General features: G+C 36.9%; 1 protein-coding gene and 1 long non-coding RNA gene across 9 annotated transcripts in view; one reads left to right on the top strand and one right to left on the bottom strand.

The window, feature by feature from the left end:
* The window catches only part of LOC135215234 (uncharacterized), a 186887-nt gene that overhangs the window by 103146 nt on the left and 68732 nt on the right, over positions 1-15009 (top strand). For 6 of the 8 annotated variants that reach the window (XM_064249747.1, XM_064249746.1, XM_064249748.1 and 3 more), the window contains exon 2: positions 4449-4841. The exons of the other annotated variants lie outside the window; for them this stretch is intronic. In XM_064249747.1, the coding sequence (XP_064105817.1) occupies positions 4838-4841 (4 nt within the window). In that variant the 5' untranslated portion in view covers positions 4449-4837. The remainder of the gene's footprint in view (positions 1-4448; positions 4842-15009) is intronic. 8 annotated transcript variants of the gene reach the window in all.
* The window catches only part of LOC135215236 (uncharacterized), a 526566-nt gene that overhangs the window by 463040 nt on the left and 48517 nt on the right, over positions 1-15009 (bottom strand). The window lies entirely within an intron of this gene.

The following is a 15009-nucleotide window of genomic DNA, read 5'->3' as shown; positions in this document are numbered from 1 at the left end:
CATAGAGTGCCTGTAGATAAAGGTTCTCTAGGAGATGAAATATTATTTCAGGGGTTCCTTAAAGGTAAAAAGGTTGGGAATCACTGGTCTATACTGTTGAAGTCGAGGCTCAAGCCACGGTCACATGCTCTAGAAAACGTGGAACAGCACTTTCGAGTGATTCTTTCAACGTAGGTCCTATTCTCCACGGATTTCAACGTTTTGTGCCAACACATGTACTGGCAGAAAACCAACACACTATCAGAATAAAATGGAGTTTTTAACCGAATCCCGTGGATTTACCCGGATACTGATCTTCATGAATCTAGTTCGGACCCAACAACCAAATAGTTAACAGAATATAAAAAGAATGGTTGACAGAATATAAGAAAAATAAAAAAAACAGGAACACTCACCATAGAGATATGAGTAAACTACCTCCGCGAGGAACTAAACCTGACAATGTCACGAGACTCCACTTCAGATGTGCAAGGTTGCAAAGACCAATCACTCAGTTAGTCTAAAGATTATGGATGATAGACAAATAAGGAGCAATTCAAGAGTGAACACAAGGCAGATGATGGCTGGAGATGGAAGGTAGAGACAAGAGGATATCAGCTGAAGATCGCTAATAAAGGAGGGAGCAGATGCCGTGGGGAAAACCATCAAAGGTGATGCCTTAGAGAAATCAAATCAAGCGAAAATGCTAATCCAGCTGGTCCGCTGGTATAGTGGTTAGTGTCGTTAAGTATATCTTAGTTTAACCAGACCACTGAGCTGGTTAACAGCTCTCCTTGGGCTGGCCCGAAGGATGAGATATTTTTACGAGGCTAGGAACCCGTTGGTTTCCTAGCAACGGGACCTACAGCTTTTAGTGGGATCCGAACCATACTATATCGAGAAACGAATTTCTAATCACCAGAAATAAGTCCCTCTGATTCCACGTTGGCAGAGCGGAGAATCGAACTCGCGACTACCGAATTGGTGGGTGAGCACGTAACCCACTAGTCCAACGAGGAACTTGTTAGTGCCGTGATATGGCAATCAGATGTCGCAGGTTCGCGTCTCCCCCAGGGTGATGAAAAAATCACTGGCTCTGCATCATGGTCAGCTACTGCTGCAGTGTTGGGTCTGCGGTGGGAGGTGAGACCAACATTCTTTGGAAGCTTGAATTTCAAGTTAATGACCTCTTTGGTGTGATTGTTCCATGTGAATAGGCTTCTTCTATTTTTTTCATGCTGAAACAGTTTACTAGCTCAGCTTAATTCCACGCTCATCACACTCCCTGCTATCAACAAACCTGGTGTGCATTAACTGATAATTCTTAATGTAGGTAGTGTGTCATAAAAATTTACTGTTATAATTATATTAGAGTATATTACTATGTAAAAAAAAAAAAAAAAAAAAAAAAAACTTTCGAACACCTGAACGGTGTTCCTCAACAGCATTGACGTTAAACACTGAACGGAGTTCGAACGTCTATGTTTGTTTTACATAGTAATATACTCTAATATATAATGGTGGATTTTTATGACACATTGTTCTTCACGAGATTGTGAATTTCTTAACAATATAGGTACTCTTAGAACCTAGGTATTAAAGACCAGTAAACAAAGACCAGATATATGAATACAATTCTTAGTTATTTTCGCCTTGTAAAATTCTTGCGCAGAAAGACAAAATACGGTCATCAGATATTCTTTTTCCAAGTCTTACATCAAGCGCAATTAAACCAACATGATATTCATAAAAACTATTGTGAAGAAAACTATAACTGGACCAGTCTTCTTATTACAAATCTCGTCTTCTCGAGGAATAATGTAGAAGAATCCCTAGAAAGATCTTCCGTGGGAATGACTCTTCCTAGGGTCAGTACATTCAAATAACTGTCTGCATTCACGCAGCAGAAAAATACGTAACGCATCAATCTTTTCAGCTCTATTTTTGTCCTCTTCCCTGTCTGATAATTTAGTTCCTCATTGGACGAGTAGGTTACGTGGATTCGGTGGTGGCGAGTTCGATTCTCCGCTCTGCCAACGTGGAATCAGAGGAATTTATTTCTGGTGATTAGAAATTCATTTCTCGATATAATGTGGTGCGGATGCCACAATAAGCTGTAGGTCCCGTTGCTAGGTAACCAATTGGTTCCTAGCCATGTAAAAATACCCAAACCCTCGGGCCAGCCCTACAAGAGCTGTTAACCAGATCAGTGGTCTGGTTAAACTAAGATATGCTCAACTTTTTGGTCTGATATCTTACACAATGATTGTTTGTTTGTAAAGTGTTTTTACGTTGCGTGGAACCAGAGCTTATTCAGCAACGGGACCAATGGCTTTACGTGACTTCCGTACCACGTCGAAAGAGCACTTCTATCACCAGAAATACACATCTCTCACACCTCGGTGGAATACCGGAGAATCGAACTCGCGGCCACCGAGGTGGCCGGCCAAGACCATACCGATCACGCCACTGAGGCACTACACAATGATAGACCTCTTGGACAGAAATGCTTTGAAGGTTCCTGGAACTAAACCCGGCCCTGCTATCATTTCTACGCTGCACAACGGCCACTGATCACGGGAAACAACTAATTTTCTGTGGGTTTACTAATTGTCAATAGCGATCGAAGAGTGAGTCAGTGAGCAAAACTTTAAATCACCCTCAACACGTGTATATATGTGGCGCCTCTCTGGCTCATATGCTTACTATATGTATTTAATAAGCGCACAGATGCAGACACAAATACACATCCATATGTATATATACATACATAGATAAAGCCAAATGCCACGGTTGTTTCACTTTCCTTCGTGGCATCTGGCGGCTTATCTAAATATTCATCACGTCCAATATTTTCGTGAATCGGTCATACATAAATGCATACAGACATTTATTTATATATATAAATATATGTATGTATATGCGCGTGCAAGCTTGTATGTGTCAGGACACAAGTACCGGGACTGTAACTTTCATTCCTCCGTGCTTCGTGTTCACTTTTATCTCTAAATCGTCTATAATTACTACTGATATTACAGACAACCACAACATGGCTGAACACTTGTGACCAAAAACTAGGGAGTTCTCTCTCTCTCTCTCTCTCCCTCTCTCTCTCTCTCTCTGACAAGAGCTGTTAAAGCACACACACACACGAGCGCGCGCACTGCAGGAAATGCGCCAACCAACGGAAAACGATCATTATAGTATCGTAAATGATACTTGCCCCGACGATAAGTGCTTGCACTATCGTAAAATTTATCCCAACTATCACAACTACAACTAGTACCATAATACCAGCTACTTACATTCTTCTGTTGACGAACACCAAAGTTACCTGTTGGTCAATAAGAGTTCACTATCTGCTAAGTTAATCATTCCGCCTCAAATTAAAACATTCATTAAAACAGGTTTAAGTTTCAGAGCGAAATGACTCCATTCATCGATCAGACACCAAATCATATTATACACCAGCTATGAGATTTAATTACAGCTGTTTCCGGTTTTGCCGGCATGAGCTCATTACACATCGGTATTTCTCCATTTTAAAGGTGGATTTTTATTTTAATAATGCAACATTACGATGAGCGAGCGTTTGTGAAAACTGAATATTGAGTTCAATTGCCTTTACTTCTGTGGCAAGTTCAGGATTGCGTTTTTTTATTTTATTTATTTTATTTATTTATTATTTTTTTGGTCACGCGTCTCATTTAATGTAGCGGTTTGAACCACGACAATGAAGCGCTTTTCATTTCATTTCATTCGTTACTTTCTCGCTATTAGTTTCATTTAGAGGTCAGGACTGCCTGTTTTTTTTTTATATTGTCCTTACTTATCTTTTATTGTTATCATTATCATTATTGTTATTATTATCAACGAAAAGACAGAAGGCCATGAAGCTGCCTAACTAACATGCCAGTGAGAATATAAACATATACGAATAAAAAAGTATAAGATAACAAGTACTAAATAAGCGAGGTTAGATAGAAAAATATGAATATATATATATATATAACATACACCAATATATATATATAATATATATAATATATATATATATATATATATATGTGTGTGTGTGTGTGTGTGTGTGTGTGTGCGCGTGTTTGTGTGTCGTATGGGATTTTTCATTCATTGAATGACAAGACACTGAAGCGATAGGGTGAGAAATGCAAACTTGCTACAGACCATCAAATTTTAACCCACAACCAGACACAAGCTTTGAACAACGCAAAAAAGAATCAAAGTATTGCAGCGTCAGCGAATCCTAACTTTTTTTTTTCAAACATGATTATGTATACAAAGGATTCAAGTAGTACGCATCAAACATCACATATACAACAAACATCAAACATTCATCAAACATCAGATGCGCTTAGTGATATGATGATGATAATAATAATAATAATAATAATATAATAATAATAATAATGATGATTAAGATATTATGAAGTAATAAACTTCTTTTTCAGATGATAGTGAGGAGGTGAAACCAAAGGAAGAATTTTAAAAAGAAAATTTTGAAGCTTTTAACAAAGTGATTCAACGCCCTGCAAACTGCCGTAATTGTGCGTGACGGTGTGATGAACTATATTATATATATAAGCACAAATCTCAAGACTAGTCCATTATAAGCACTTTCTTTCATAATTCCGCGTCAAGACTGAACCAAAACACTTGTCAAAAACAATCAAAGGTTTGTAGCGAGCTTAAGAATTAAGGCTCGTCTTGAGAAGGAGCCGTTATACACAAAGGAGACGTGCACTATTACTACTACTACTACTACTACTGGGTAACATTCAACGTTCTTCGCCTTCTTCTTCTTCGTCATATCAACTGCCTTAAGGCTGACGACCTCAAGATGGGTAAGTATTCAATAATCGTTTTTGGTTTTTCCTAAATTTTCCCAGCAATAGCCAGAATACAGGTCCTTTCTTCCACCTCCTTCTCTTTCAAGGAAAATGAAGTGCGTTCACTTCTTTGAGGGACTGACGGCCAACTTAAAAATAACAGTAGAACAGTCCGTCTAGCCCATTTTCGCGATATGGAACGAGACAAATGTAAATAAATAACATTACATTCTTGTTTCTATCTTCGGCCACTATAAATTAACTACGCAAAAGTATGACCCTAATCGAGACTTACAAAATAAATCAAATAACGACATAAAAGTTGAATCGTTTCAAACTATAAATACAATAATCACGTGCAGTTATTCGCAACTTCAGACTAAATGAGGACTCTTGTGTTTCTACGGAACTCTACTTGGTCAGTTCCTTTTAGATGTATATAAGGGTCGAAAATTAAGTTGAGACAGAGCAAAGAAATATAAATTCATGGCTGCTTCATTGTTTGATATTAAGTCTTATTAAAAGCATGATAAACATTTTCAGACAACAATCCAATAAGCTGCGCCTTGCCAGTAAGAACATATTTTATCTTTTAACTAACGCCATCAAACAAAATCGTACAGTGGGCTGTATATTTTTTTACTTTACGCGCCCATGCATACACACTCATACATACAATATACAATTATATAGATACCATTATATATCCATACATACATACATATACACACACACATATATATAGAATATGTATATATATATATATATATATATATATATATATATATATATATATATATTATATATGCATATATGTATTTATATAAGATTATATATATATAACTATATATATATATATATAGATATATATATATATATACACATATATAAACTAAAGCACATTTCCAGTTCTTTAATTTGACAATTTCGGCCCTACTCTGGTGTTACCTTCTAAAACAACTGAAATAAGAATAAGGCATGAATATAACATCAGTTTTCACTAAACTAACCACGAAAAAAATCAAAACACAGTTAAGCATAGCCTCTCACAAAATAAACAGCAACCAGACAAAATCTAATAGAGAAAAACTTTATTACGCAAGATGATTAAGATGATTGCGAAGAACGCTCTACAACTGGTAACGTCACTATAGCTGGTTCACTTAAGGTAGATTCGTGGATGAGCCAAATGCTTACGAGACGTTTGTTTGGAAGCCACTGATTGGTTGGTACCGGAAGGTAGGCAGCTCCCAGCCAATCAGGGTCCGCCAAACGAACGTCTCGCAGGCATAGGGCTCACCCAAGAATCTACCTTAAGTGAATCAGTTATAGGTATAAAGTATAACTTTCCTCACGAATAAATAACGTAAGATTGACAAACGAAACATTCCAATCCGACCTCTTTCATCTTCAACAAATGCGCTAACCCACAAACCATATAAATTGGTCACTCATTCCAAAACAAATACAGCCTGAGAAATTTCTCAAAATGTATTTCGATTACATGACAGATTTAGAATTACTGGAAACATCAGCCATGACTAGAAGCCGAAGAGAAAAGTATAGAATTTAAGCCAAAGGACGAGCGCTGGGACCTACGAGGTCACTCTGCGCTGAAATTAAGAGTAGAAAGGTTTGAAAGGTGTAACAGGAGGAAAACCTTGCAGACGTATTATGGAACAACTGTTAGAGAGGGTGGGAAGTCAGGCGTAAGAAAGAGAATTTTAATGGAGGTACAGTAAAAGGAATGAAAGAGGTTGCAGCTATGGGGCGAAAGGAAGCTGCAAAGACCCTTCAATAAGACTGGTTTACACCAAGCGAATCGAATCAATTCAACCTCTGAAGAATCAACACGATTCATGATTCGTCTTGATTCGCCACACTCATTCCAAATGTAACCGTTTAAATCAAGCGAATCGAATCAATTCTAGTCATGCCGATTCGCTTGGTGTAAACGGTTACATTGAAATGAGTGTGTAGCGAATCAAGACGAATCATGAATCGTGAGTCAGTCATTCCCACCTTTGACACAGAATCTCTGTCAATAGCTGGGTAGTTCTTAACCTTTTGATGACTCTAGACCCCCAATAAATTGCCCAATGTGGTTCCATACCCCCCTTTGCTTAAGTCCACTTCAGTCCTATTTGTTGACAATATAACTTAATATACTTAGTTTACTACATACTTTAGGTACGAATATATAGCTAGGAATAGAACATACAAGAAAATCAAAAGCATTTATAGTTTTATATAGTTATTTATTTACAAAATGTACCCATGTATACATTGACACATTAAAATCAAATATATAAAAATATCCAGAGATAAAGTCCCATACCCCCAGCATGTGATCCTCATACCCCCAAGTGGTATCGATACCCTCCCCCCTCCCCCCCTTAAAAACCCTTGCTCTATACCAGCATTTCTATAAGAGAAACTATTAAAATGATTCTGTCTATGGATAACCCCCATTAAGAACACCCGCTCTATACCAACATCTCTATCAGAGAAACTATTAAAATGACTGGTGATTCTGTCTATCAGTATGGCAAATCATGTCGGAACTTACCGAAGAAAGAGCTTGAACACCTATGCTGAACTCAGTAACTGAAGACAATTTCTTTATTTTCAATACCATTCAGCTGAAATGGATTTATCCACCCTACATCAGTTCGCCTACCTTTGCTAACATTTTTTAAGAGTATCATGCATGAGGCTTTGTCTCATATATATGATATATAATATATATATATATATATATATATATATATATATATATATATATATATATATATATATATATATGTATATATATATATATATATATATAGATATATATATATATGTATATATATAATATATATATATATATATATATATATATATATATATATATATATACGTATATAGATAGATAGATAGATATATATATATATATATATATATATATATATATATCTTATATTATATATATATAATAATATATATATATATATATATATATTATATATATATAGTATATATATATATATATAGATATATATATATATATATATATATATATATATAAATATACTCAGGAGACCGGATTAAAGCGGTCATTTAGCGTGCACCATTTCATCTAATTTAGAATAACGACACGCAGTTATAATGATATAGGAACTGCCGGAAGTGGTCACTTAATTCAATTTTTGATCAGCAGATGGCAGGACGAACAACGTTGTACCTACATCTTAAATAAACCACCAAAACTAAACTTGAACTTTGAACTGCTCAAAGCAACAAGAGTTTGTGTTTCATAAAAAAAGGTTGTGGTTCAAATAAGTTTTTTCATTTTTTTTTTTTGTGCGCGCGCGACATTTTAAATAAGTGGTATTCGCGGTTATGGCTGGAACGAGGCACAAGGAACTAAAAAGTGCAGAGACCTGGAAGGCCGCTTGGTAACTGCAGTCTGATTGCAGAGTCGCCTTTCCCCAACCCCATAATTCTCGAGCATTGCCAACCCCGTCAAAAAATGCTCCCCCTCTTCTTTTTGCATTTTTCAACATTGCATCGTTTCATGTCTCTATTTAGATTTTCCCTGTTTTTTTTTTCCCAGCATAAAGCTCTCCTGGATCGAATGGACATTCACTCTGATCTTTTATGTTTCATGATTTCACTATTTATTTGCTTTTTTTCTTCTACTTCTACTTCTCCTCTTGACAGGGAGCAATCCGGCTAGACAAGACACACAGACAGACAGACTGACCGAACGTCTATCTCTGCAATTTTTGGTACCAAAGACTTTCTCGAAAGCGCCTAGCGCTCACTGAAACGTACGAACTATGATCGTCCAGAATGGAACCGTTACCAGACAACGATTCAGTGGCCCAATAAACATAAATAACTGACGGGAAATGTTTCGTTTCAGATTTCACCCAAAAATTCACTCTGGAAAAAAAAAAAAAAAAAAAAAAAAAAAAAAAAAAAAAAAAAAAAAAAAAAAAAAGTCTCCCTCGAATTGTGCGTAGATCCACCAACATCATCCATTCCATAAAAAGGACAACATCCCAATCAAACTTTGAAAAATGAGCATTCTCTAATTGGAAGTAAAAATGAGTTCAATCTTATCATTCAAATTCCCTGGAACCAAATGAAATATATTCGAAAGATGTGGAAAAAGAGTCACTTCTGGCTGCAAGTTTTAAAAACAATGGGAAAAAAACCTTCCAATTAGAAAAATGAAAACCAAAAATATTTTCCGGTAAGAAGATTTTTTATCTAAGAAAAGCAATGAAAATCGGTCAATGAAAATCTTGAAAATCGAAGACATTCCTTCCAGCAAATCCATGAGAAACTATCATTAGTTACATGAAAGTAAGTGGTTGAAATCCATAAGAAATTATCATTAGTTACACGAAAGTGGTTGAAAGTCTACCATCATAAAACAAAAGAAAACTTGATGGTCACCAAGTAAAAAGTCTGAAATCATTTAATTCTTAATAATTACAAAACTTTCATTAAGGTTCAGACAGACGATTATAAAAGAAATTGTTCAATTCTCTCAGACCTGAACGAAATGGAAAAATCTTACTATCTCAGACTGAAAGCAGGGAAAGACTAGCTCCTCTGCACCTAGAAAGGAAGGTCTTGAATTCCCACGAAACTAAGACAAGACAAAAAAAATCTCTCATTCTGAAATTATATAAGTTTTCTCTTAAACCTCAAAGATATTCAGGTGAAAAATATAGTTCCAGTTTTTTCAATCCTAATATTAAAGAAGCACGCCCCAATCTTTTAAAATCAGACAAAAAATTCATCTTTTAAAACCTTAAGAAAAGACTGTAAATATTCCAAACTTAGAAACAAACTCATTTCATTCTAAGTCCAGCTTACCAGAACCTATTATTACAAAAAGAAAATCTCATTAGCCGAAATTACTCTTAAAAAAAAAGTAATTTCCTTAATTTCCCTACAACTTCCTTTATAAATATGTGTTCACAGAAAATATTTATGAAGGTAGAAAGAAACAAGATGCAGCATGAACCCAGAAAGATGACGCACACGCCCTATTTGAACGAAAGCAGTTTACATATTATTTATTTCGTTTCTGCATGCCTATTAATTTTACGATATGCATACATATGCTCCTTATCGTAGTATTTCCCTTGCCACTGAGAGAAATTTAAGTGAAGGCACTAGAACGAATACAGCAAGTTGTAGAAAAATTAAGGAAATTGTTTTTTTTAAAAGAGTAATTTTGACAAATGAGATTTTCTTGTTAAACTATAGGCCCAGGTAGCTGGACCTAAAATTATATTTGATTATTTCTAAGTGGAATATTTACACCTTTTTTTCCAACTTTTTGTTCCTTAGATTTTAGGTTTTGTCTGATTTTAAAAAGATTGAGGATTGCTTCTTGAATATTAGGATTGACAGAACTGAAAACACATTTTCCATCTGATTTTCTTTGATTTGGGGTTTAAGAGACTCAAGTGTTTTTCCCTTTGCACAAACCTTTTATGATTTCAGAATTAGTTATTTTCTTGTGTGTATGATATATATATATATATATATATATATATATATATATATATATATATATATATATATATATATATATATATATATATACATATACATATATATATATATATATATATATATATATATATTGTATATATATATATATATACAATATATATATATTGTATATATACACATATTTATATCCATAGATATATACGTACGTACGTACGAACGGACATACACACATAGCAGCAGTTTCATTTTTTCAATCTTTATTCTTTGAAAACCATAAATAATATTACGTACAAGTATGAACGTCTCCACCTAATGCATACTCAGAAATAAAAGCAAGATGTAGAAAACAACCATGTCACGTACCTCCTATGGTTAAATAAAATACAACTGTATTCTGAGTCTATAAAACGCTCTGGTCAATAGCCAACGTCGCAAGAACTTTCTCCCGCTGACTTTTCATTCCATCGGTATCTGTCATATCCATTTGTGTTTCCTTGAGGCATGAAGAAGTTCAGTCAATATCTATGGCCTGAGATGTAACGGTAGTCAACGTCATTTCTCGTGGATGCAGTATGAGTTTGACTCCCCCACTGCAGAAACAGACAACACAAATTTTCAAGACTAACCTTAAATCGAATGTACGTGGGACTTTCATAAGCCAAATGAAAATAAATTAATAAATAACTCAATAAAATGAATAAACAAATAAATAAAGATGCTATATGACCACGTAGCACGAACGTTTTGCAAACATCTTGGTATTATGAAACCATAACGGGTTAATACTGATCAAGTAATACTCCTGCCGCGGGTAGCGATCAGAAACATTGACACCCAACCTCTTAAAAAAAAAAAAAAAAAAAAAACAACAACTAAGAAACAAAGACACGTGCAGTAGTAGTGTCAGGAAAGGGGGGGGGCGAAAAAAAAAAAAAAAAAAAAAAAAAAAAAAGGGGGGTGGGGGGGGGGGGGGGGTGAATCTCTCAATTCTGAATCGACCAACTCACTTCATGGAACCCTTTCAAGGCTCGGAAGAAAATAGCACAGCACAACCACTCATTAACTGTCCAGCTAGGAGATTAGAGCAACAGGCTGGAAAAAAACCACCTATTCATCGAGCCTCGAAAGTAGGGAGGAAAACGTTAGCCCAGCAACGTCGGTTCCGCATGAAACGTTTTCAAGGCCTAACGTTCTGACTCTCCTTGCACTGGGCAACCTCATGGCCTGGAGATGTATACTACTGGTATTGTACCAGCTCGGTTTGTTTTAAGTCACGTTAGGCCAGAAAAGTTAAGCTTTATAGAGTGTATGGGAAACATAATGAGATTGTTTTCAAGAAGATTCTATGGTTAGCTTTTAAGACATGGCGTCCCGCTTTTTCAGGGAAGGTTCGGTACTCTGTTCCAGTTCGGGTAGATGCGGGCGGGGACAGAGAAGCCAAGGCTGCAATAGTATAGTCGATCACTGAACCGCAAAGGACGTGCTAACGAACGTGATCATAATGGTCCATGTTTGCCGATACACCTCAAATGGCACAGCAATAACCCTTCGTGATTTGAAAGTCATATTCAGTACTTTTGTTGGCGTACACTTTTTTCTTATTAATGTCGTTGCATTTCCACTTAACATTTTTTTTTTCTTAGAAAAATTGCTAATCATATATGAAAAAAAAAGAATGGAAACACTCGCTAACAAGTAAATGTAGCAGATGACTGACCTTCAGGTATTATTTAGTTGTTATCAAGAGTAAATATGATAATAAAGAATAAAAATGTAAAATTCTCAAGACTTACGTAATAACAACCAGTCTGCCTCCACTTGAAGATAATCAAGTAGACCTTTGTCCGACTCCACAATCGACACTTCTCAGAGAGAGAGAGAGAGAGAGAGAGAGAGAGAGAGAGAGAGAGAGAGAGAGAGAGAGACTGCCTTACTCCAAAACCCTGGCAACAATCGCCTCCCTCCTTAAGAAAAATCATGCGAGAAACCAAAAAGTATAGATCTCTCAAGCGATCTTGTAACTAGCTACTGCAGCATCAAATTAATCTCTTTCGTGGCAGAAGCCCTCACATCAAAGGCAAGCCATAGAATCAGCAGCTGCAGGAAATAAAAAAAAATCATGATGAAATGAATCATAGATGAATATTCATGGAACTAAGATGAGGCAAAGATAGGTACATGCAAATTGACCACAAGACAACAAGAACAAGAGATGTGAATCATTTGGAGAGACTAAAGAAATAATTAAAAGTCAATCTGTTCAAATGCAGTTACGACAAGAAACACAAGAACGAACAAATAAATGGGACTTTCATCGGGAACTCAATAAGGAGAGGCTCCTGAAATGAGGTAGAAACCGAGATAAAATCAGACGAAGTTTCTGATACGCAACTATATACTATAGTAGATTCACATCAACCGTGCATTTGATTATCTAGGCCAGTCCCTTACGACGCTCCTGATTGGCTGTTGATAAGCCAATCACAGGGCTGGAAACCCAGCCTCTCTCGCGAGTTCACATGGATAGGATGTATATTCCACCTCTCCTGAGGGATGTCTTCAAAATTATCCCTCAGGAGAGATGAAACATACATACTGCCTGTGTGAACTCTCTCGAGAGAGTGCGAGTTTCCAGCCCTGTGATTGGCTTATCAACAGCCAATCAGGAGCGTCGTAAGGGACTGGCCTAGACATCAAATGCACGGTTGATGTGAATCTACTATAACACAAACCAAAGGAACTATTGTGCGTCTGGAGAACAATATCCAAGTTGAGTGAACTCTTGGAGAGAAAAAAAAAAAACTTGGAAGCTCATCCTTTGAGATTACACGGTGCACAGTAATGACATGGAACACTGGATGAAAATAACGTCCAGCGCACAGGAATAATAGACACTGTAGGGAAATGGACAGCCGAATAACCTGAAGAGTTCCCCCCCTCCCGCTGGCTCGAAGATGCGTTTGCAGGCTTAATGAAGGCGAGAATTTCACGTCCACTGCACAAGGAGCGCATCTAGATATCGGCGATGCAAGGAAGCTTTACTTATTTTATTTTATTTTCTTTTTTTTTTTTTTTATTTAACGCAGGGAGATGCATCTCAAGCGTGTCCCTTCCAGCCAGAGCCCATGCACGAAGTCCTGCTTCCAGCAAACAGCGGAAAAAGCGTGAAATGTTTGTTTGTTTGTATTTTGTTTGTATGGTCTTTTTACGTTGCATGGAACCAGTGGTTATTTAGCAACGGGACCAACGGCTTTACGTGACTTCCGAACCACGTCGAGAATGAACTTCAATCACCAGAAATACACATCTGTCACTCCTCAATGGAATGCCCGAGAATCGAACTCGAGGCCACCGAGGTGGTACGCCAACACCATACCGACCACGCCACCGAGGCGCTTGCGGCCTTGGTTTGCAACTCCCGATAGCTAAAGCTGAGCCAACTCGAGATAATGAGCTTATGGCACCTTTCATGCCAGTCAACATTCAGGTAATGAGAGGGATTTGAAGCAAAATGGTGATTGAGTGTCAATCAACACTGCGGGAAAAACTATTTACCTTTTGCGAATGGTGAATCATCATTCATAGACTCCACATGAGACTCCCCAATTTTGTGTGTGCTTAAAAGAATACAATTCCAACTCACGAAGGATTCTTTATCTGCTTGAGAAAGAAAGACAGCGAGGGTTGAGCAAGGCTCCATATGGTCTCGAGGCGACATAATGATCTTACTGCAAAGGAGGAAGAAGAAGACACTCCCTCAACAGCAGGCTTTGCTATTGGTTGGTGGCTTCTCCGTAGGAGGCCAAAGAGAGAGAGAGAGAAACAAGTAAAAACCGCGCCGAAGTTTCTTCGGTGCAATCGAATTTTCCGTACAGCATATAATGCCGTGTGAAACTCTCAGGCTGGGCCCGGTGGTGGACTGTGTTGTTGGAACCTATAGCGGTGCCAGACACATGATCATGGCGAATTTTAACCTTAAATAATATAAAAACTACTGAGGCTAGAGGGCTGCAATTTGGTAAGTTTGATGATTGGAGGGTGGATGACCTACTTACTCTTTTTCAGCCCTATAGTCTCAGTAGTTTTCAAGATCTGAGGGCAGACTGTCAAATACCCATTTCAGTGGCTTCCTTTTACAGAAAACTAAAAAGTGAGAAATTCTACAGCATTGTGCCACACAAGATGTAGAGTCAAGCGATGCAAATAGCTATTCTCGTAAACAAATTTCACCCACCACGGCTCACTCAAATAAACCACAAATTATTATCGCTTTCACGGCAGATACAAGATGGCAATATGCTCTCAGCAACGCATAATTCATGGGAAAATAGGTGTTGTAGATTGCGATGACTCCGTCATGGAATTTGATGTGACATGTTCTCCATCGAGTCAGCTGATTATTTGAGGCTACAATGTTATTTTCCAAACCGAAGGACTCTCACACTTCCATATACATAGTCAGTAAATGTGGGAAAACGACACTCGGTACACTGTTTCGATTCAACAGGAAGTACAATCAGAAGTTAACGAAGAGACTGAAAAGTAAAATGCAGATCACTTATTAGTCCAAAGCCTTAAGATCATAACATACTTAAAAAGATTTAGTCGAAACAAACCGAAGAAAAACAACCGAATGAATTCTAGACCTTGCATTACCTCC

Source organism: Macrobrachium nipponense, chromosome 5, assembly GCF_015104395.2.
Source record: "Macrobrachium nipponense isolate FS-2020 chromosome 5, ASM1510439v2, whole genome shotgun sequence".
Classification (NCBI taxonomy): Eukaryota; Metazoa; Arthropoda; class Malacostraca; order Decapoda; family Palaemonidae; genus Macrobrachium; species Macrobrachium nipponense.
The sequence above is the reverse complement of the archived record's forward strand: the minus strand, read 5'-3'. Positions and strand labels throughout refer to the sequence as shown.